This window comes from Elephantulus edwardii, unplaced genomic scaffold (genome assembly GCF_000299155.1).
Source record: "Elephantulus edwardii isolate Elephantulus edwardi_28Jun2011 unplaced genomic scaffold, EleEdw1.0 scaffold00163, whole genome shotgun sequence".
Lineage (NCBI taxonomy): Eukaryota > Metazoa > Chordata > Mammalia > Macroscelidea > Macroscelididae > Elephantulus > Elephantulus edwardii.
Genome location: NW_006399913.1, coordinates 1,340,495 through 1,365,739, shown reverse-complemented (window position 1 = coordinate 1,365,739; position 25,245 = coordinate 1,340,495). Strand labels below are relative to the sequence as shown.

The window sequence follows — 25,245 nt, the reverse complement described above, 5'->3', positions numbered from 1 at the left end:
TCTGTATACTCCCTCTATCTGTTTTTAATGCTATTTGAATCATTCAGTATTCTGCCCATAGCATCCTTAAGCACTGCAACTCATGGCTTGAATTTATTAATTTCTTTCAGCTTAAGGAGTGAGATTGGCCCTTTTGATTTTCTGATTCCACCTCCTTGCACATTTCATTATTATATTTTGCCTCGTCTTCCCAAGCAGTCCTTTGAAATCTTCAGTTCCTTCACATCTTGATTTCTTCCCTTTGCTTTCGCTTCTTGGCACTCCAGTGCAATATTCAAAGTCTCTTCTGACATCCATTTTGGTCTTTTCTTCTTCCTTCTTAGTAATGACTTTTTGCATTCTTCATGAACTATATTTTTGATATTTTCCACAGCTTATCCGGTCTTCATTCATTTGTATTCAAGTCCTCAAACCTATTCCTGAGTTGGTTTTTAAATTCATAGGAGATAGACTCAATGCCAAATTTTAATTCCTATGGATATAATTTAACCTTCTTTAGTTTCAATTTGAACTTGCATATAAGCAGTTGATGGTCTGCTCCACAATAAGAACCTGGCCTAGTTTTTACTGCCGATATTGAACTTCTCCAACAGTTTCTTCCACAGATGCAATCAATCTGATTCCTTTGCATCCCATTAGGTGAAATCCATATGTATAGTCTGCATTTGTTTCTCTTACAAAGGTATTTGTTATGAATAAATCATTGATTTTACAGAATTCTATCATTCTATCTCCAGCCTCATATCTGTCAGCAACTCCATATTTTCTGACTACTGATCCTTCTTTCTGATTCCCAATTTTTGCATTTCCATCACCCATTATTATTAAAATATCTTGGTTATATATTCAATAGATTTCTGACTGTAGCAGGTGATAGAAATCATCTATTTCCCCCTCTTTGGCTCTGGTTGTAGCCACATAAATTTGAATGATAGTGGTATTAACAGGTCTTTTTTTTTGCATATGTATATTATCCTGTCACTCATCTATACTGGTTTTTGAGGTTTTTTTGTTTGTGTTTTGGTTCGTTGTTTTGTTGTTGTTTGTTTGTTTTTAAATAATGCCCTGGGCAACAATCTAATTTGAATGAGGTTCAAAGTGAAGATTAGTGTCTTTCGACTAATGACACGAGTGCAACTATCTTCAGCTCCTTCTCTTCTGGTTCTGATTTTATTGTACTTTTTGCCTATATTTCTCTCATTTCAGCATTTCTCTGCTCTTGAAACTTCTCATTACTGTTCATGGGTGTGTGTAATCCATCTTCTTTAGTCTCTCCTATTTTTTTCCCCAAAAACTTTACTGAGAACTAGTAATAAAATAACTTTGTAGTAGCCACAAAGACCATCTTAAATGTAAATTTTTTTCTCTTTGATAATGGACCTTGGACTCATTGCTTTCTTTTTCTCTAGGACTCTGCTTTCTCTCCAGGAAAATTAGCAGGTGAAAACAGATCATTTTCATGGTCTGTTTATCATACTTTGTGCAGAAATCAGAAGCTTGTTTTAAGCCTAAATACAGTTTATTCATTTTACCTCCAGAAGCCTTAAAACAAACACAATATTTTCTTTGGACCCAAGAAAATAGTTGTATTTTCATGCATACATTGAAAAGGCCAACAGTAGAAAGGTACATGTGAAAAATCATCTTATCTTGGTGAATGGCATGATTCTAGCAAGACACATCAAGCCACTATAGTAGAGAAAACATCCCTTTCTTATCTGGGCTGTAAGATCTGAAACTGACACTTAAAAGTCCAGCATGCAACATGGTACAAATTGTATTAGGGACCTCCAGATCACCACATAAATACACAAGTTCCCTTAGTTACCATTGTTAATAGGTTATATAAGCACTTAGAATGTACTGGAGAGACTCACGGGACCCTACTTTTATGGGGTAAACTGTCAACAGTATACAGATACCATCTCTAAGCAGTTCAGCTTAAGTGAGGAATGATAATTGCCCATCCGAAATTGTAATAGAATAGCACTCGGGTTTCATTATGGGAAGCCAGAGTATTCTGTTCTTATGTATGACAGTTTTAGACTTAGTCCTGCTACAGCTCAGGAATTTCTTTAATGGCATTATCTTTTATGAATTAAAAGTCTCATCTGTGGAGATACACAGGAATTTGGACTCTGAGGTAGATATGAATATTAAGTTTCTAGGTATCTGCCTACTTCCCTAGAGGCTGACCTATAATTATAAGTAAGTTCATTTTTTCTCAGACTCTTTTCTATAAATAATTAAATTGAAATTTCAGAGAAAAGGGCAATTTAGTCCCTAACAAGAAAAAAGTGCTCTAGCTGACAGTTAATAAAATAAAACAGCATTTCTTACTGTAGGAAGAACAAGGAGCTCTGTTGGTAGAATACATTATATGTTATGCTCTTAATAGAAAAGCCAGTGGTTCAAATCCATCAGTTGTTCAATCAAAGAAGGATAAGAAGTCTCTCCATAGAAAAATGTTACAGCTTCTGACTGTTCTGAGTTGGAATTGACTTAACAGCAGAGGGTGAAGTGAGTTGATAAGTAAAACAAAATCTAGTAACTAAATCTAGTTTACAAGCTGGGTTTAGAAGACGTTGTGGCACTAGAGACATTATCACCAATGTCAGATGAGTTTTGGCTGAAAGCAGAGAGTACCAGAGGAATGTCTACCTGTGCTTCATTGACTATGCAAAGGCATTTAACTGTGTGGATCACAACAAATTGTGGCTAATCTTGAGGAGAATGAGAATCCCAGAGCACTTGCTTGTGCTCATGTGAAACCTATGCTTGGACTAGGAAGCAGACTTCAGAACAAAGCAAGGAAACATTGCATGGTTCAAAATCAGGAAAAGAGTGCATCATGTCTCCATACATTTTCAATCTATATGCAGAACAAATCATTAAAAAGGCTGGACTTTTTAAAGAGGAAGTGACATCAGGATTGGAGGAAGACTCATCAACAACCTACATTACACATATGATATAATCTTGCTTGCTGAAACTGAATAGGACCTAAAGTGCTTGCTGCGCAAGGTCCAGGACTATAGACTTCAATATAGATTGAAGCTAAACATCAAGAATACAAAGATTCTAACTACTAGGCCAATTGGCAGCACCATGATAGATGGAGAAGAGATTGAGTTTGTTAAAAATTTACAGCTTGCTTGGCTCCACAATCAACACTCTTGGCATCAGCAAGTCAGGAAATCAAAAGACAAATTGCACTGGGAACACCTGCTGTCAGGGACCTCTCCAGAGTATTGAGAAGCAATGATATCAATCTAGAGACTAAGGCATGCCTAATCCAAATGATGGTCTTCATAATTACTTGGTATGCATCAGGTAGCTAGATGGTGACTAAGGATGACAGAAGAAGAAATGATGCCTTTGAGAGTCTTGAATATACCATGGACTACTAAAAAAAAACAAATGAGTCTGTCTTCAAGTGGCTGAAACCAAGTTCTACCTTAGAGGCTAGGGTTTTGAAGCCCCATCTAACATACTTTGAACACATGGCCAGGATTAAAGAAGGACATCATGCTTGGAAGTGGAGAGGGACAGGAAAGGAAGACTCCAGAAGAAATGGATTGATACAGTAACTGGGACAATGGGAGTAAGTGTGTCAGAGTCAGTGAGACTGGCTGAGGACAGGGCAGGCTTCACAGTTATTGTACATAGGTTCACTGTGAGTTGCAGGCAACTTGACGGAACATCAATGACACTATTTTGTATTAATAGAATGTCATTGCTCTTGTCTCAGAATAGTCTTCAGTCCCACAAAGGAGAGGGGGTAAAAAAGAATATCAGAGTAACCTGGAAATCACATATGGTAAAACTAAGGAGCTATTTTTTGATGCTTATATCATGAGGCCTATGCTTTTAAGTCTGGTTTGTGACAGTGATTGCCTTACCACATTTGGTTATTTCCATTAACACTTTCCCTCACTCTAAGAAATTGGGTCTTTTTGTCTTTGCTTACTTTGTGATACCATCTTACTCAAGCAGGACTTCTAGACTACCACCAAAGATAAAAATGTGTGACTTTTGATCAAGAGGTGATTACTGTTCATGTTCTATTGTCTATAGGAGAATTATATCAATACCTTCCTGGTGAGTCTCCATTCTCATCAAATAGGATCATATCTCCAGAAACACCAGTAAAATTGGTTTTCATCAGGGAGTCCAAAAGTTTCCTCCCATCAATTGGTTTCATTGCATCACAGAGGCCCGCATAGCCTGGGCAAAGGGACATCTGCATATTGTGAAGTCCATAGGCCATAGAGTAGATTGCATTGATCACAAATCCCATTTTGGAATCTTGAACATGATGTGTTCTCAGGGTCAAAGAACCTGTTGGAAAACAAATGAGGGATTAATATTAAGATTTGATTCTGCTGTCGCTAAACCTACATGGACCTTAGGTAATAGACCATACCATGGACCACTTTATCATAGAACAATAGTTATACAAAATTCTGATATACAGTATGCACAATAATTGTCTTTTTTTAATGCTAATTTATTTACAAAATTCAAATACATTGTTTTCAAGAAAAGATTCTTTCAATTTCCCTCACCCCCACCCATTAAATTGTACAACTCTATAATTAATCCTCGCTTCCACCCTCCTTCACCCCTCCTTGGATCCTTAGACTCATTCGACAATAATGGTTTTGTGCAATATTTGTCTCTATGGGACTGAGCTAGTTCACTCAACATATTGCTCTCCAGTCCCTCCCATGTTAGGTAATAATTTACAAAATTATTGGTCCTGGATGCTGCATAGTATTCAATTATGTGAATGTACCGTAATTTCTCAATTCATTAGTTTGTTGCTAGACATTTGGGCTGTTTCCATGTACTTGCAATGGTGAATAATGCTGCTATGGACACCAAATGGCAACATCAAAAGAGCAGGTGTGGCAATACTAATCTCTAATAACTGTCTTTTATATTAAAGTTTTCCATGGCATCTTTGAAGATAGACCAGAATTCTTAGTAGAAGATTCATTATACTCTGGGTATAGATATGGATGGGAGTGAATTTATGCCTGAGAAAATGTGTTTTAACATCAAATAATTTCTCATTGCTCTGATCTACAATTCTTTGGTTTTAAAAGCATATTCAATGAGTTCATTTTCACACTATAAAATCCTCGTAAGTAAACTAGTCTCTTCAGTATTTGGTCTCAACTTATCTATTTAGAGTATTTCCCATACCAAAATATAGTCTAATTAATATTTTTAAACGTGCTTTAATATTTAAAATTAGTTAACTAATTTAATTAAAATTTATTGATTGATATGTTGATAATCTGAGAAAGTAATGAAATGGCCATGGGTTTGTCCTTAATAGTCATTTGATAACAGGTAAGTTTTGTAGCCACACTAAGATGTAAAATATGAACTTCAAAGGGAGGTATGATTTCTTGCAAAATGTAAAGTATTTGGGAATGTTTTACTAAAGAAATAGCCTGATGGATAATTTGACAAATAAAAACTAAGTGTCTTAATTTTGACAGTTTAACACATGCTTGGAGTGATGGGCTACAATGCTGAACAAAATAGACATGATTCGTGCTCTAAATTAGTGCCTAGAGGACTAGTTTGCATTTAAGTAGATAAATGTTGAAAAATTCTGAGCCAAGTGTGAATAGGGAGGACATCATACTGGGACTTTGGGAGTTGTGGAAAGCTTTCCATAAGACTTCATTAAAACGGAGCATTTTTGTTAAGTATCAATTAGCTAAATAAGTGGAGGGCAAACTGAAAGAAATGTAACAACTCCAGAAGATAGTTAAGCATTTCCTTGCAAAACAAAAGTTTTTAACATGATCCCAGCTATCTACCCACATGAGTTGCAAACATATGCCCTCATGGAAACCTGCCATGAATTTTTAAGGTAGTTTCATTTATAATTATAAAAAACAGGAAGAAACTAAGAAGCAAATAAAGAAGTGAATAGCTAAATGGTAGTAGATCCATACAGTAGAGAATTATTCAGTAATAAAAGGAAATGTTCTATCAAGCCAGGAAACTGCATAGATAAACTTAATGTAGTTTGTAAGTGAAAGAAGACAGTCTGTGATGGTTTTATACTGCATGACTTCAATTATAAGATGTTCTGGAAAAGGAAATATCAGTCACTGCAGGAGTTCAAGGTGAAGAAGAGAAGGATAAAATGGAGAATCACAGGGGATCTTAAGAACTTACAGAGTAAGTTTGAAGCCCTTAACAGTGGATACATTATTGTACATATTGTCAAGATCCAAAGAACTGTGCAACACAGAGTGATTTCTAATGTAATTAATAGACTTTAAAGTAATGTATAAACACTAGTTCATCAGTTGTAACAAATGCACTACACTAATGTAAGATGTTAATAGTTTTTGGGGATAGTGTTCAGGGGTGGGTAGAGTAATATGTACTCTTTGTACAATTTCGTGTAAATCCAAGACTACTCAGTAAGCAGCATTATGAGAAATGGAGCGAAGTTTGAAGTTAGCAAAATTCATTTTACTAGGATTGACAAGCAACATCATGGTAATATCAGTCAAACATTGGGGAAGTCTGTTGTCAAAGTGCTAAAGAGCAGGAATGTCATCTTAAAGACTAAGGTACGTATGATCCAAGTAATAGTTTGTTTCACATGCTTCCTATGCATCTAAAACTTAGAAAAAGAATAAGGAATGTAGAAGAAAAATTGATGCCTTTGAAGTAGGGGCTGAGAAGAGTACTGAACATCCTACGGATTTCCCACAGAACAAACAAATCAGTTTAGGAGAAAGTGTAATCAGAGTGCTGCTTAGAGGCAAGTATGATGAAACTTCATCATATATCTTGGCCATGTTGTTAGGATGGGCCACTCTCTAAAGACTTCATGCTAGGAAATGTACAGAGTGTGAGAGAGATCTTCAATGAGATAGATTGATACAAAGACTGTAATAATGGGCCTGAGCATGGTAGATATCATAATGATAACACAGGATAGGGCAAGATTCTTACAGTTTGTTCAAAGATTTCCAAGGGTTGTTATGTACCAGTTAGTCACTTCCTACCCATAGTCACCATGTAGATTTGCCTCTTAAGGATTTTTAAGCTGAAATCTGCATTGCGGAAGAATGTCAGGTGTTTTTCCCTGCAGAGTGACAGGTGGATTCACATCAACAATCTTTAGGTTTGCACTCACACAGATAATAGTAGAACGCATTTGGGAAAATTTAAAAAGACTGCCATGGGGAGTGGAGCAATAGTGAGAAATGAGGGGGGAGAGAGCTGTAGGATGCTTTAGATCACCTTAGGGCTTCTGTGCTTTTATATAGAGCAGAGTATCCACTGAAGTGTGAGACTATAGGACTGGAGGTAAAAAGATTCATAAAAATGATCTCACAATAATGGCAACAGTTGTTTACATCCTTTGGACACACTCTTGATTGCTTTCCTTCCTTCATACCATAATAGCTCTAATTTGATCTATATTTAAAGTAAGCCACTGATAGCAAGCTATTCCTACAATTTTTAAGATACATCATTTCCTGCATAAATTACAGTAACTTTGTAACAGGCACCTTGTTGCCATTGGTTTTAATCTTTCTCCTCATTTCAGTCTCTTTATCCAAATAGACTAAAGCTAAATGCATTGTTATGCATTCCAAATGATAGCAACTGCATAGAACTTGCCTATAGGGTTTTCAAGACTCTGTATCTTTAGGGAAATGGACAATTATATCTTCTATAGAGCAGTTAATAAATTCAAACACCTAACCTTTTGGTTAACGGACTATCCTTTTAACCACTGAGACATCAGAAGTCCAGTATAGTTTGCTCTGCTGCAGACTTTTTGGCTCCCTTCTTATTGAGAGGAAAAATAGAAGTTCTACAAGAATATTCAGGGTCCTTTTATAGCACTCATCCTCCTCTTATTTTTTTTAGCTGAATCTCTACTTGTCTTCATATAAATAATCATCCTTTAGCTACTGACCCTTCACTGAGCAATTCTGAAACATGCAAGTGTGCTCCTTCCCTTGTAACTGCTATTTCTTCTAATCAGAACTGCCTCAGAAATATTTGAAACCTCCATTATTTTATCATTCTCTCTGTGAAGTCTTCTCTGGACACAGTCTAAATTACACCTTCACTCCGTTCCTACACACACACACACACAGTGACTCTTTAAATGACTTTTATACATACCATCATCTAATATACACTTTTATTACTCGCTTTTGTATGCATTGCACTGTGTGTCTAAGCAGTTTAACATACCATGGTGTATACTTCGACTGATATGCAGCAACATCCAGTATTATGTATCACACTTTTTTGTGGGTTTTTCCCCCCTTATTTATAGCTCATCTTCTACTAAAACACAGGCTAGATGAGGGATTTCTCTTTTTTGTTTTGTTTACAGTTCCTCTCTCACTATTTAGAATATTCTCTGGCATATAGAAGTTCCTCAATATTTCTTTTTTTAGAGTAAGTATTACTTAAATTAATGTAAACACTATCTCATTGGTGCTTCCTTTATCTTAATAATTTGAATGTATTCATTTTTAAGGCCCCAAGAACAAATATTTCTCAAAATCCACAATAATTTCACATAAGAAATTTAGAAAAGCAAGTCTAAATTTCTTCTCATTTTCTCTGTATGTCCCCAAGATGTCTCTCCACCATCCTGTAATTGTCTGGGCATACACAGAGAAAGGAAATTTGAAATTATTCTGTCTATAGTAACGTTCAACTCCTTCGATGGGGCAGAGAGGACACTCCTATATGGAGAATCAGGCTTAAAGGCGATTATTCAACCTTCTTGCTAAAAGTGAAGAGGATTTGGAAAATGTAGTGAAGAAAATAAAAAACTATAACATTTTGGATGATATTTTATCATCAAGGAAAGCAAAATCCTCACAACTAGACCAGTAAACAACACATTGTCAATTACTTCATTTACTTGGACATACAATCAACATGCATAGAAGTAGCAGTCAAGAAATTAAGGGACATATTCCACTAGGCAAATCTGCTAACTTGAACTTCTTTAAAGCAATAAAGAACAAAGATATTAGTTTAACAATTTAGGTGTATCTAACCAAGCCATCATATTTTAGTTGTTTTATGTGCATATGAAAGTTGTAGAATGAATAAGAAGGTCCAAAGAACTCACACTTTTGTATTGGTATGTTGTCAAAGAATAGTGAATGTGCCCTGGACTGCCAAAAAGCCAGATATGCCTGAAAAGAAACACAACCAGAGTCCTTGTTCTTAGAGGAAGAAGGGAAAAAATTCACTAGGACAGCAGACATTAATGGACTGCTTGGGAGATGGAGGAATAGGCAAGGTGCACTAGAGAGCTGATAGGACAGGGTGATGCAAGGGAAGTAATTGACTACATAAAACACAATGCAGATGAATACTTGTATACAAATCAATGCAAAAATTATAAAAAGGGAGAATAAGAGTAGTGAGATGATGACTTACAAACTTTAGGTATATTATCGGGAAGTTTCAGTCCCTGGAGAAGGACCCTATACTTTGTAGGGTCAGTGAAAGAAAGGAAGAGTCTCAATGAGATGATTGGCACAATAGCTGCAATACTGGACTTAAAAACAGGAAGAATTAAATGTACAACAATAAATTAAGGAAAATCCAACTTTTCTGTAAACTTATTAGAAACACAAATAAAACATTAAAAAAACAAACAGCAAAACTTATGAAGATGCTGAAGAATTGGGCAGGATTTCATTCAACTGTACATGAGGTTGCTATGAGTTCAAGCTGATCTGATAGTACCTAACAACAATAACAAAGAAGGAAGAATCACTTCATTGATTCTATTACTAGAACAAAAAAATATGGAGCTTTTCAAGACTGTGCTTAGCCTTATTAAAACCCAAGTTATGTACTTAAATTTAATCATGACTGCTTGTATGTTGTTTTGTTGTCATTTGCCATTGAGTTGCTTGCAACTCATCGCAACCCTATGTACAACAGCTCTGAACCCGGCTTTATCTTGAGCCAATGTTATTGTCTCTGACACACCTATATCCATTAATCCAGTCACTGAGTCAATCCATCCCATACTGCCGTGAATAGTGTGATGGTGGTGTAAGGTGCCATGAAGTCTACTATGACTAATAGAAACCCTCTGAACAACAGATCCATCTTTACGATCAATCATGCTCATGCCCATTGTGGTAGTCACTGTGCCAATGTGTCCCATTGAGTCTTCCCCTACTTCACTGACCCTTTACCTTACTCGAAAGGATGTCTCTTCTCAGAAAATGGTTCGTTCTGAAAATATGTTCAAAGTGAGTGAGTCATATTTTCACCCTCCCTGCCTCTAAGGAGCACGCTCATTGCATTTCCTTCAAGATAGATTTGGTTGTTCTTTTGGGATTCTGTATGTTCAATACTCATCACTGCACTATGTTCAAAAGCATCAGTTCTTTTTCTGTCATCCCTATTCAGTGTCAACATTTCAGATGCATAGGCAGCAATTGAAACCATTATGGATTGTATCAACCTCACTTCAGTATGTAAGTTTTTCTCTTTGTTCTTTAGGACTTTGGAGTGGTCATCAACATCCTCTTTCCCCAATGTAATACCTCCTTTGATTTCTTGACTACTGTTACTGTGAGTGTTGATTGTGGAGCTGGGTAAAATGAAATAGTTGACAATTTCAAACTTTTTTCTATGTATCATGCTGTTCCCTGTTGGTACAGTGATGAAGTTTTTGCTGAGATGTAATCTGTACTAAAGGCTGTAGAGTTGTTTTTTTTTTTTTTTTTTTACCTTCTGCAATAAGTGTCTTCTTATCTTTCTGAAAATCAAAGCTATGCCATTTGCATAATGCAGGTTGTTACTGAGGGTTTCTTCAATGATGCCACATTCTTCTTCATATTAGCCAGTCTTCTCAAAATATTTACTCAGCACATGGATTAAACGAGGGATACAATGCTGACTCACCCTTTTTTTTTTAAATTTTAAACTATATAGTATTCCTTTGTTCCTTTTGGACAATTGTGTCTTGATCTATGGATCAAGCTTTCATATGAGTACAATTAAGTATTCTTGAATTCAAGGTTTTCTCAATGTTATCCATAATTTGTTACGATCCACACAGTAAATTCTTTTTCATAGACAATAAACACAAGTAAATTTTTTTTCTGGCAATTTCTGCCAGAAATTCAAGGTGAATTCAGAAGAAGAGGGTATGACACAAGTGATATCACTGCTGATGTCACATGGAATGTGACTGAAAGTAGATAATACTGGATGAATAAGGGGCAACAAAATAAAACTGCACCATAGGATTTTAAAGACCGTAAAATGTTTATTGCATCACTGTCATTTATTTCTCCTGTTTGAGAACTCTGGTGGCATACTGAAAATGGAATTACACACCCAACACAAAGACAAGTAGCTCAAATTCACTAGCTGCTGAGCCAGAGAAAGACTGGCACTCTCCTCTCATGTGACTTATAGCCTCAGAAAAGCTACAGGCTCTTTGAGCCAGTTCCAATTTGATGGTAATATGTTTGAGTTGAAGTGGATGATGGGTTCAAACTACCAGAATTTTGGTTAGCAGTAGGGGGCTTTAGTAACTGCTTAACCAGGGCTCTTCAACTTCCATGTTGTTGCTAGGTACCATTGTGTCTTGTACAACTCTTAGTGACCCTATGAACAAAAGATCTGAACCCTGTTCTATCCTGGGCCATCTTCATATTTCCTGACACACAAAAGCCCCCACTGCAGCAGTCATCATATTGGTCTACCTGATTGAAGATCTTATCTCCTTCATTGACCCTCCACCCTTCCCAACATCATGTCCTTCTCCAAGGAATAGCACCTTCTAGCAACATGTCCAAGTATTTGAGGTGAAGACTCATCATTATTGCCTCTAAAGAACTCTCCAGCTGCACCTTCTCCAAGACATATTTATTCATTCTCTTGGCCATCCATGAGATGTTCAGTGCTCTTCTCTAACACCACAGCTCAAAAGTGTCAATTCTTTTTCTGTCATCCTTATTCATTGTCCAGTACTCAGATGCACACCTTTATGATAGGTTTTGTGAAACAGGACACTGCATGATTCAGATATTGTTTAAACAGCATATTGTCCAGTGCTGCTTTTTATCCCCTTTCACTATTTCAACAACCTTCATGCCTTAGCAGTCAGTTTTAGCATGCTGAGAGGGAATAGCTTCTATATATGGTCTCAATTCATAGAATTAACAATATCTCTATACCAATATGTTTCCTTCTTGGGTTTTCGTAAGTTTGTATAGTTCAGTGGAGCTAATTTTTTATCAGTATTTGAGTAACTAGAAGAGTAGATTTCCAGCAGTGCCTACTGAGATGTGAAAAAATTAATAATAAAGTCTGTGAGGAGAAAGAAATTGTAAAATGTGTTTGTTTGCAAAGTAGCTTGGAGCCATTGTCTGTTTTTGAAGATTTTCATGATTGTCAAGTGCAACATGCTTAAATTATAAGCATTTGAATTAACTGACTGCCCAGCTTTGGACTGTTTAATTACTTTTTGTTTCTCTTATATATCTTTACTTCGCCTTTGCTTACTCCTATAGTTATAACTCATTCTGGTTTTGCTGTATTTGGAACCATGACACACTTCACTGTAGTATTTTTGAAAGACTTTTAAACAGAGAAATAAAAGTACAACATGTAAGAGATGTGTAATACCGAAACAACTATGAGATATCATCTTATCCCAGTAAGAATAGCAAATTTAGCAAAACAGTAAACAACAAATACTGGCAAGGTTGTGGGGAAACTGGAACCCTTATTCACTGTTGGTGAGAGTGTAAAATGGTGCAACCACTATGGAAGACAGTATGGCACTTTCTAAAAAAGTTGGAAATAGAAATACCATTTGACTCATGAATTCCAATACAGGGAATATACTTCAAAGAAAACAGAACTGCCACCTAAGCAGATATATACTCACCCATATTTATTGCAGCTTTGTTCACAATAGTAAAGAGTTGGAAACAACCCAAGTGCCCATCAACAAACAAATGGTTAGAGAATCTGTGGATGTACACAATGCTGTGTTGAAAAACAAGGAACTCATGAAATATTATACAAAACAGGTGATACTGGAGGATATTATGCTGAGTGAAATATTTCAGTCACCAAAGGACAAATACTGCACAGTGCCACTGTTGTAAAGTGGGACTGACATCGGATTTGGGGAGCAAACAAAGAAGGTGATAAATAATGTATACTGCATGGATGAGGGAGAGAACTGTTTAGGAGGAATATATGATTAAGTATTATTGTGATGACAGGAGTCCAGAATGAAAGCTGCATAGTGGAGTGGACTTGGGGAGGGGGGGTGAGGTGATTGTATAACAATGAAATAATTTATTTTTATTTTTTATTTATTTTTTTTTACTTTTCAAAGAGGAAAACAGAGTGGGGAGAGGGGTGGACAGGGAGGAAAGTGTCCAACAATGAATGGATGGAAATCCAAAGTCTCTATAAACTTTCATTAAAATAAATTTTTCTAAAAAGAGATGTCCTATATGTAATAGTAGATGTTGCTTCCTACAAGTCGAATTATACACACTATTTTGTTAATTTTTTAGATTGTTGTTGTTGTTAAGAGCTGTTGAGTCATAGATGACTCATAGTGACCATAAGAACAAAAGTCTTGAAGATGAGAAGCTTTCATCTTTTCTTTAAGTTCATAGAATTTCTGGAGACAAACTATTTTGGAAATGGAAGCCACTCCTGCTTCCAAGCTTGTTTAAATTTAGGAGCTCCGTTAAACACTGTCTACCCTGGGTAACCCTTGTATTTGACACATCAGTGTCACAGTGTTTACACTCACAGCGCCCATAGAGTTGTCTTTGTCAGCAAATTGACAGACCAATGCTATACTACTTAGAAGAATGTTTGACTGAAAACAATAAAAACCAGGCCCAAGGGCCACAGGCCCTGGGGCCCAAATGTCTTTTCAAATAAACCAAATCTAATCTGCTCACACCCAGTTTGAAGCAACAGCCACATCCAAGTCTCAACCAAAAACCAGAAAACATATATTAGCAGAATCTGGCTGCTCCACATTCATCTTCCCAGACTGATTTTTTTAGATAGTATGGTTATTTCAATTAACAGATGCTGCCCTAGATATACTCACCAATTTGTGTGAAGAAATCTGGAGGAAAACCATTTGGCCAACTGATTGGAAGAGACTTATATTTGTTCCCATTCCAAAGAAAGCTGATCCAATAGAGTGTGAAAATTCTTGAACAGTATCATTATCACACACAAGCAATATTCTGCTGAAGATCATCCAAAAACAACTAGAACTAGACGTCGACAGAGAACTACCTGGATTTAGAAGGGGTCATGGTACTAGGAATATTTTAACTAATGTTAGATGGATCTTGGCTGGAAGCAGGGAGTACCAGAGGAATGTCTATCTATGTTTCATTGATTATGTAAAGGCGTTTCACTGTGTGGATCACAACAAACTGTGGCTGACTCTGAGAAGAATGAGAATCCTAGAACACTTGATCATGCTAATGAAAAACCTTACTTGGACCAAGAGGCAGTCACCAGAACAGAGCAATGAAATACTGCATGGTTCAAAATTGGAAAGGGTGTATGCCAGAGATGTGTCCTATCTCCATACGTTTTCAACCTATATGCAGAACAGATTATCTGGGAGGTTGGGCTGTATGATCAGAGGAGTGACATCAGAAATGGAGGAAGATTCATCAACAGTCTGTGTTATGCAGATGACACAATTCTGCTCGCTGAAACTGAGGAGGACCTGAAGCGTTTGTTGCATATGGGCAAGGACTGAAGCCTTCAATATAAATTGAGGTTCAATATCAAGAAGACAAAGATTCTCACCACTGGGCCAATAGGCAGCAGCAGGATGGATGGTGAAGAGTATGAGATTGTTCACAGCTTTAGTTTTCTTGTCTCCACAATCTACACTATTGGCACCAGCAACCAGGAAATGAAGAGACTTATTGTGATGACAAAATTTGCTGTTAGGAACCTCTCCAAAGTATTGAAAAGTAACTATGTCATTCTGGAGACTAAGATGCAACTGATACAGGCCGTGGTCTTTGTAATCACGTGCTATGTGTCAGGGAGCTAGACAATGACTAGGGAGGATAGAAGGGGAATTGATGCCTTTGGGCTGTGGTGTTGGAGAGGAGTATTGAATATACCATGGATTGCTAAGAAAACAAACAGATTCATCCTAAAGAGGGTTAAACTAGGCTGCTCCTTAGAGATAAGAATTCTAAAGCTTCATCTGACATACTTTGGACATGATGCAAGTAGGGACCAGTCCTTGGAGAATGACATCATGCTTGGGAAGGTGGAGGGAGAGTGCAGGAGATGAAGTCCCTCTATGAGGTTTATTGATTCAGTGACTGGGAGAATGTGGGTAGGTGTGTCTGAGACTGTGAGATTGGTTGAGGATACAGCAGGGTTTAGGACTGCTGCACATATGGTTGCTATGAGTTGCAGGGAACACGAAGGCACTTATCAACAACACATGGTTATTTATAAGCCTGTCATACTTATTTATTGTGATCATCAAGAGAGACAATCTTGTATGCCATTAACAGTCTCAAATCCTCTAGAATGTAAGCTATTTGTTCTGACTAGCCAACAAGTGAATTGCATTTTAGGATATACACTTCATGTGTATAAAGCTATCACACATATGTTTAATAATACAGAGATACAACTGTTATACTTGAGAAGCTATTGCACTTAATATGTCCTATTCTCTATTTGAGATTTCTGACTTCTATTATAACTTTATGAGATCATAGTTGTTTATGTGGTGGAATGTTGTCCATACAGATGTTATACGGTGCATGACGATAGTTGAATATTTTTTCCCTCTTTTTAACTGAATACTAACATCTAAGCTTATATTCCAGTGCAGAATTTTTCTGACTGTGCTGCATAGACAAATTACTTACACTGCCTAAAAATAATTTTAAAGTAATCTTTCCCTTGCTACAATGATGAATAATGAAGTTTGGCCTACCTATCATAGATTCCTGAACAAGGAAGGAACTTAATTAGTAACACTGTAAAAATGTAAATCATACTAGCTTACCTCTAACCATTATGTTTGTGGTCAAGGTTTTGGAGAAATAAGTAAAATCACAGGTCTCCCCTAACATGATACCCTATTGAGCGCTCAGAAAATGTGCGTTTGGGCTCCCTTCCTGATTATTAGCAAATGACACCAAGGCAATGTAGATTTTTCAGTTCTAAGTTAAACTCACAAATTTTCATAACTCTAAATTAAATGAGGGTGATAATGACAATCTGCATTTGTTTGACACTTTTCAAAATTATTGTTGAATACTCTAGAATAGCTGACTCTCCAACAGGATTTTCAGAGGTAGTTAATTTACAGGAGGAGTTTGTCATCCTTCTCCTGTAGAGCAGCAAGTGACCTTGAACCTCAGGCCTTTGGTATCGTAATGCAGCTTCTTGCCATTAAGCCACCAGAGCTCCCTACTTTGCAAAAAAATATTTATGTATTAGTGATGTGCATCACTATGCAAGACAGGTAGATACATACCAGGAATTAGATAAATAAGCTGTGGTTTAGATGGGTTAAGGAGATATTGCAAAGTCACACAACTAGTGGAAAAATCAGAAATAGCTTAAATTTTCTAATGTCACATATAGTGTACTATGTTGTTAGGTGTGTGTTGGTAAATTAGAAGCAACTCCTAGCCTACTCTCCTGCATGTCCTCATATGCTGTAAATTTCACAGAAAGACATTGCTAAGCTTTCTTCCACATTTCAGTTGGTAGATTTGAACCACTTGTCCTTGGGCTGACAATGTAATACCTCACCACTTGGCCACCAGACCTCTCTTCTTGCTTAACAATATTTTTATTCTTGAGAAAAAGCAATCTTTGCTAAAACACATGGTATAGTGGCATTACTTGCTCTATTTAAGAGATAAAACTAGGGGAAAAAATTAGGACCATGATTTGACTTATTCTTAGACATTGCTATGTTTACCTAAACTGTTGCCTGTCAGAACTGCCTAAGAGTTCTTGGATGGTCCAGCTGTTTATACACTTAACAGCTAGTTGAAAATTTGGTTCTTGGAACCTACCTAGAAGTGCCTCAGAAGGCTGGCCTGGCTATCTCCTCCTAAAGAGCCACAGCCTCGAAAACAAAACTAATGGTATAGCTGTACTCTTTACATGTGGTCACTGTGAGACAGAATTTACTTCATGGTACTGGCAACTACATCTTACAACACAGAGCTGACTAAGGTGTGGGTTCAATGATCTGCAGAACTTGCTGATCAAAAGAAAGATCTTGAAAATGTATGTGCAGTTTGTTTAATTGCTTGTTGCTGGGCATCTGGGGACAACTGACTCATCTGGGAAACATTTAGCTCTTGTAGACATGCCTAGATATGGCTTTACCTTGTGATCTACTAATTCGAAAGGATTTTGAAGTCCCAAAAAACTGCTAAGGGAAAAAGAACGGTGGTTAACCTTTTTAATCTCTCCCTAATTCATTTTGAGGCATGTGTTTTTTATAAGAAAGATTTCTTAATCTATGTTAGCATTTATGATTCTTCAGGAGATCAAATTAGAGAAATTCAATTTTTCTTTCCATATAAATCATTCCACATCTTTCCAAGCTTTCTTAGTCCATGAGAGAAGCTATCATTTTTTGGTAGTGGAGAAAACTCCATAATGAATGAACGCTGATAGAATAAGAACTTTTAAGTGCTTAATTTTCACAAAAACCAATGAGCTTGAAGCTATTTTTTGTTATATATGAGAAGAGTAAGGAGCACAGAATTCTTCTGGAGGGGAAGTGAGACACATTAAAAGGTTCACTATTTGCTGATGTCAAAGAATACTAGTAAATTAAGAATCTTTCCTACCTTATATCTCTGTCTCCTTTACTTGCTCCCTAACTCTCTATCTATCTAAAGGAGGGAATTAGTGAAGTGTTGTATTTGACTTGAAAAGTATACCCTGACTACAAAGACTACCATAAAATAAAGGAAAATATAAATTCTAAAAGAAGACAAAGGCTTACAGTCACAGTTCTATCACCTACTAACAAGCAAGGTTACTTTCATCAAGTTCATTCAGTATCCTGTGCCTCATGAAAACAGCATATGGAAAATTAATACAGTCATTAAATTTTATTACATACTTACATTGAGCACTGTGGCAGGCCTTAAAGGGTACAATAGCTGATCTTTCTGTGTAGAGTATGGAGACAGAGATGAAACACTAACCATGTACAATGATTTTGAATAGTAAAAAAAAGTTATGACACAATTAAGGCAAGCTGATGAGTTAGAGTGTTGGGATAAAATGTATTTTAGAGAGAATTTTCAAGAACTGTATCTCTAAGGAGATGACATTTAAGATGAATTCAGTAGTCATGACAGAGGGAGAGAGGCATCTAGGAATATGTTACTAGGCAGAGATATTAGCTACTGCAAATGTGTCTAATGTGATCTTTCAGGATTAAAGGGAAATGAAAATAGAATAAATAAGAAGTATGATATGAAGTCACAGAACTGGACAGAGATTGGTTAATATTATGACTCTGAAGGTCACTAGAATGTTTTAAGAAATATATTATCTAATTTACATGTTTTAAAATGTACTTTGTTATATGGAAAAGAGAATGAGCATGAGTGTAGGGAAACAGTTTAGTAAAGAGTGTCCTGGAATACATGTTGTGTTGTTGCTGTTTACCACAGAGTCTGAACCGACCCATAACTGATGCTCTGGTGGGTTTTCAGAGGCAGTTTGTTATAGGGGAGGGGATTTCCAATCCTTTTCCCCCGGAGCAGCTGGTGGCCTCAAACCAAGAACCTTCTGGCTTGCAGCACAGCTTCTTGCCACTAGGCCACCAGAGCTCCTAGAATATATATAAATTATTTTTTCCCAGTCCAAGGTATGAATTTGAATATTTTGAAAGTAAAAAGATTTACAGATGTTTGAATATAAAGTGTTAGTGGTACAGAAGAATAAAGGATGTGGTAAAGTGAATTACTTAATATAACCCATCTAGTCCTGTATGATCTTGTGACTTATATTTCGTTAGGATTATGAGGATAAGGAGTTTTATGCCCCATCAAAGGCATTAGACAATTTACTATCAATGTTAATAATAATAATAATCATAGTAATATTCTGATTTTAGACATACTCCTATCACACTCTACTTCTCTACTGGGTTTGATAATTTAATGTAATAGCCACACAGGCAACACTATCGAACTTAATGAGGAAGGTGGTCAACTTCTCAATCACAATAAGCTTAAAGGAAGATTATCCCTGAAAAAAAGAAAAAAAAATAAGGGTTTCATTACTATCAAGAAAGAACCAGGAATGAATGACATCTTTTGTAAATAGAATCACTTTGCAGAAAACCTCTCCTTGTTGTTAGGTATCAAGTTAAGTATGACTCACAGCGACCTTATAAACAACAGATCTGAACCCTGCCCTATCCTGTGCCAGTTTCATAATCTGACACACTAGAACTCATTCGTGGAGAAACTGTGTCAATCCATCTAACTGACCTTTCCAAACAGGATATACTTCAAGGAATTCCCTCTTCCAGCAACATGGCCAAAGCATGAGAGAAGCTTCGTCATACTTGCCTCTAAGAAGCACTCTGGCTTTGCCTACTTGAAAACATATCTGTTTATTTCTTGGCCCTAGAAAATCTCTTAGGCCCAAGAAAGAGGGAAAGCATTGTAACATCAGAGAAATTGAGAAATAGTAGCAGAGAAGTGGCAGCAGTACCAGACCATCTTTAGACGGTGTGATAAGTTTCCCAGCATACACGGCAAGGTAACTACAGTGGGAATGATGAACAAAATGGAATAAGAGTTGAATGACTTTGGATAGGAGGCTTCATGGTAGAGTTAGATGTATGTAGACACTAATTAACAGGGTCAGAGAACTTTGTAGCCCTTCCATTATGTAGGCAGAGCCAGACCCAAGCAGGGCTAAGGTCTGGCTGCTGAGAAGAACCTGTCCTCAGGAGATCAATAGGTGAGAGAGCAGATTTATACTGAGAAATGGAGTCTTTCCTTTGCTTATGTACTTACTGATTCTGAACTGCTGATCCTGATCTCTTTTCTGGTTGACTCCATAACAATGAGTGTTGCCTGTGTGGCCATTATAGTGAACTATCAAATAATTATCAAATTATTCTCTCCTTAACCAAGAGAGAGGTAGAGTGTGATAAGAATAAGTCTGACACCAGAATTTGTAAGCTGTCTGAGAAAGGACTTTTATCTGATTTCCATATCGTAGGAATTAATTTTGGGCTACTGATCTCTCGACATCCATGTGACCATTCCCTATGCCCCAAACAAGGAATAATGTTACATTTTCACTTTAAATAACTGAATAGTTAGGGGTGCCATTCATAGAGATGGGGCGAATGGATTGGTGAGTGATGAGGAATCTAAATAAGAGATCGGTTACTTGACCAAGACCCTAGGCTACAGGTATGGATAGCGTAGACTGGTGAGATGCATTCACATATGTAAGAGTTGGTTAACTTAATCCAATACAGATGTTAGAATCAAGGGTTCCTGGTAATTACTTTAAACTATTGTTCAGTAAGGATTTGTGGTTAATGATCTCGTCTTTGTCTAAATGTCATAACAAGATATATTTAAGTCCTACCTGTTATACCTGTGAATGTGACCATGTGTGGAAAAGATATGCTAGAAGATGCTATGAGTTGAGGTAGCATAAAGCCACAGTGGAATAGGGTAGATTTTAACTCAGTCTTAGTGGTTCACTATAGAAGATGACAGGTACAAGAAAGGAAATTCTCCTAGAGCTTTTTGGGAGAACATGACTTTGCTGACATCCTGAATTTAGGCTTAAAAGTATAAACGTAACAAGACATTTCACTTCTTTTAAACCACTTAAATTGTGGACTTTGCTACAACAGCCTTGTAAAATGAACAAGATGCTCTTTCCCTTGCTTCAGATACTTTATACATGAGGATTCTTGCATCAATTTCTAGTAGAGATAATAATGGTTAGCACTAGGGATTTTTATACATTTTTAACACTGACATCGTGCCAGATATTGTTATAGGTGCTACACAAATACTGACTCAATTCATCCTAGGAATGTCTTCTTCAGATATTTTTTTCTATTTTTATGAGGGAATTGAAACATAAGGAAATTGGGTAACTTCTTGCAGTTTATCAAGATTTTAAAAAGAGATAGTCAACCTTCAGCGTTTGTGTCCTTAACCAGCACATTCAACTGATTCAAAATCTACATCTAATTTAACATCTCTAACATCAACCTTGATGATCATTACATGAATTCATCTTACATCTTGTCCAACTTTATGCCTTTTTCTGTGTTTCCAGGATGATTTTCTTTTAGCCTATCTGCTATTATCTGTATTCATCATCTTCAGAATTTGTTAACATGCATAATCCTATGTAACTGATTAATTCCTACGTAGGGAAAAATAATGGCCTAATCCATGGGGAGTTGTGCTGCTAACTCGGTAGTTCAAATTGACCAGCTGCTCTGAGGGAGAATGATAGATGATGTCCTTCCATGCTATTGATTGATAGCATAGGAAACCCAGTGGAAGGCCAGCTATGAGTCAGTTCTGACTCGGTGGTAGTGAGTTGTGCAATTAATGGTATTTTTTGGTCTCAGCATTAAATTCAAAAGGTACAAAAAGATTTCAAAATAAAAAATCTCCTCGTACCTTTTCTCTGTCCATATATGTCTTCTCACTAGTGACTATCACAGAGGAGTTAGGCATGACAGAGATCATGAGACTGACACAGAATAGGGCTAGGTTCATATCAATTGTTCAAAGGATTGCTGTAAGTCATAATCAACTCAAGGACACCTAATAACAATACCAGAGACAGTCATTCCTGTCAGAGATATTCAATTAACCTTACCAATCCTTGGTGATATTTCTGTAAGTTTGGGTATATTTGGTGACATAAACATATAAATATTCTCTCATAAATGATGTTATTGCTGTTATTATGTACTTTTTAAATATAAAATTTTTAAATACAATGTTTATCTTATAGTGGTTAACTTACGAAGTTCACATACATTGTTTTTTTACTGGATCTTGAGTTGGCTGTAACTCAAGGTAACTTTATTACCAATGGATCTGAACCTTGCTGTGTCTTGTGCCATCCTTGCCATCTCTGATATACTTGGCCCATTGTTACAGTCACTGTGTCACCACCTTGAAGGTTTTTCTCTCTTAGGTTTTCCCTCCACCTTTCCAGGCATGAAGGTCATCTTCAAGAACTTTCCCCTCCTATTATCATGTCCAAACCATGTGAGATGAAGTTTCACCATTCTTGCTTCCAAGGAACATGCTGGGTTCAATTGTTCTGAAGCAGATTTGTTTGTTCTTTCAGTAGTCCATGGGATGTTTAGTCCTCTTCTCCAACACCACTGTTAAATCCTATAGGTTCTTCTTCTGCCATCCTTACTCATTGTCTAAATTTCAGATGCCATGCTTGGATCAAGGGCAAATTAGTCTGTAAAAGGACATAATTCTTCTTTAGCTCTATACAGAGTTCCCTGACAGTGGATTTTTCCCAATGTGATACATTTTTTGATTTCTTGACTTGTAACAAGGGTGTTTATTGAGGATACAAGTAAGATGAAATTGTTGACAAATTCAATCTTTTCTCCATATAGTATGATGATGTCGATTGATCTAGTGCTGAGGATTTTTACCTTTTTGATGTTGAGATGCAATCCACTTTGAAGGTAGCAGTCTTTGATCTTCTAAGACAAATGCTTCAGCTTTCCTCAGTTTTAGCAAACAAGGATGTGTCATCTGCATAATAAATGTTCTTGTCATCAATCTTCCCTTCAATCCTGCTGTCATATTCTTCTATACTTGAGAAGTTCAACTTCTCAAATTGTTTGCTCTGTATACCTATGAATAGGTATAGAGAAAGACTGCAGTAATGTCTTAAACCATGCAGTGTTCCCTTGCTCTATTAAGAAAAAAGCCTCTTGGTCTAAGTATAGGTTTCAGATGAGCAAAATTAAGTGTCCAGAATTTCCATTCTCCTCAATGTTTGTCATAATTTGTCATGATCCACACAATCAAATGCCTTTGAATAGTTAATCTTTTACTAGGAGGTTCTCTGATGTCTTAGTGGGTTAGGAATTGAGCAGCCGACTGCAAGGCAAATTATTCGAGTCCACTAACTACTCCATGGAAAACAATGGACAATCTCTTCCTGTGTGATCTGCAGCTTGGTTGCTGTTATATGCCATTGAGTTGCTTGCAACACTATATACAATAGTTCTGAACACTGTCCTAGCATAAGCTAGTTTCTCGCTCTCTAACATATCTACTCCCACCCTTTACGTTACTCATTACTGTGTCAATCCATCTCATCTGAGGTCTTCCTCTCCTGTACTGTCCCTCCAACTTTCCAAGCATGAGGTCCTTCACCAAGGACTAGTCTCTTCTGACCATATGCCCAAAGTATGTGAGATGGAGCTTCAAAATCCTTGCCTCCAAGGAGCAGCATGGTTTTGCCAACTCCAGGACAGAAGTGTATGGTCTTCTTGCAATCCTTGGTATGTTAAACACTCTTCTCCAGCACCACAACTCATTGGATTTTCCTCTGTCATGCTTGGTCATTGTCCATCTCTCTGATGCATAGCAAGGAGATGCAAAGATGATGGCCTATATCAGGCACACCTTAGCCTCTAGACTGCCATCATTCTTCCTCAGTACTTTGGAGAGCCCCCTTATGGCAGACTTTCCCAATACAATTTCCTGGCTACTGGTCCCAGGAGTGTTGATTGTGGAGCCAAGCGGCTGAAGCTGTTAACAGTCTTAATCTCTTCTCTATCATGATACGGCAAATTGGCCTAATGTTGAGAATTTTTGTTTTCTTGATGCTGAGCTTCAATCCATATCGAAGGCTGTCGTTCTTGATTTTCTGCAGCAAGCATCTCAGGTCCTCCTCAGTTTCAGCAAGCATAGTGTCATCTGCATAGCACAGGCTGTTGATGAGTCTGCCTCCCATCCTGCTGCACATTCTTCCTCATAAAGTCCAGCCTCCCAAATGACTTGTTCTGCATATAGATGACTGGTAGGTTAGATATGAGTTAATTCACACTACACTGCAATAAGAGTGTTTATAGTTGTGTAAGACTTTTGTATGACAGCCTCTTAACAGATCTACCCTCTTGCCATACATTTTTCAATGTAAACACAAAATGATACTTCTAAAAAGCAGGATTGATTTTGTTAGTTTCCTATTGAAACAACTCAGTGGCTTCAGTTCAATTGATATGCAAATGATGTTCTATATGGTTGATCCTGACATATAAGACATTTCTTGTACTTAATTCTATTTATCTCTTTATAATGACCCATTATACTCCATGTACCAGATATCCACATATATTACAGTCCCACAAGAAACTCTTCTCATTTGCATTGTGTATTTCACTCCATACCACTAGACCATACTTTCCCTCAGCTTTTCTACTGGCCACCTTATGTGTGTCTTCTAGGATTCACCTACACCCTGGAATTACTCGTATAACTTCCTTTAGGTTAGAATTAAGTCTCTGCTCTTTACTTCCATGCTTGCTTTAGAAATTGCCTCTTTCCACGTCTAATCTACTCTAGATTTAAGGATTGGTTTGTTCTCTTGTAGCACTGGCAATAACCTGTCAGTAGTTTCCAACAAACTGTGGGATCTCCAAGTATAAAGATTTCATATTGTTCATAGATGTAGCCCTGATGCATATACCACCGCACCTTGTACATAATTGGCACTAGTGAGTATACAAATGAGGCCAGATGGATGACAGAATGTCTCAGAGGGTGCCATTGCTTTGGAAAATACACCAAATAGTAATGCTGGTTTTTATATTAGTAAATCAGTTTCCTAGAGGCCTTCATTCCTCTGTCAAATGGCACTAAACAAAGCTAAACAATAAAAGCAATTTAGAACAGGAAATGCAAGTGTCAGATAGAACAATCCATTTCATCAGGCAATTTTGTTTTGGTAAAGCAGTGCGAAAACAAAATCTGGTCTAAATAGATAAAAATAAGCACAGCCCACCCAGTGATTCCTATTGAATGCCACTGAAAACCCAAGATAGGATGCAAAGAACAGCTACTTATGGGACTCTGTAAATTCAGTGATAGCAGGTAGCTTGTAGGATACCAG

The 25,245-nt window shown here is 36.9% G+C and overlaps 1 protein-coding gene across 2 annotated transcripts in view; it reads right to left on the bottom strand.

Moving 5' to 3' along the window:
* GRM5 (glutamate receptor, metabotropic 5) overlaps positions 1–25,245 on the bottom strand; it is a 655,562-nt gene that overhangs the window by 148,716 nt on the left and 481,601 nt on the right. For both annotated transcript variants that reach the window (XM_006895249.1, XM_006895250.1), the window contains exon 5: positions 4,095–4,341. In XM_006895249.1, coding sequence (XP_006895311.1) covers positions 4,095–4,341 — 247 coding nt within the window. The remainder of the gene's footprint in view (positions 1–4,094; positions 4,342–25,245) is intronic.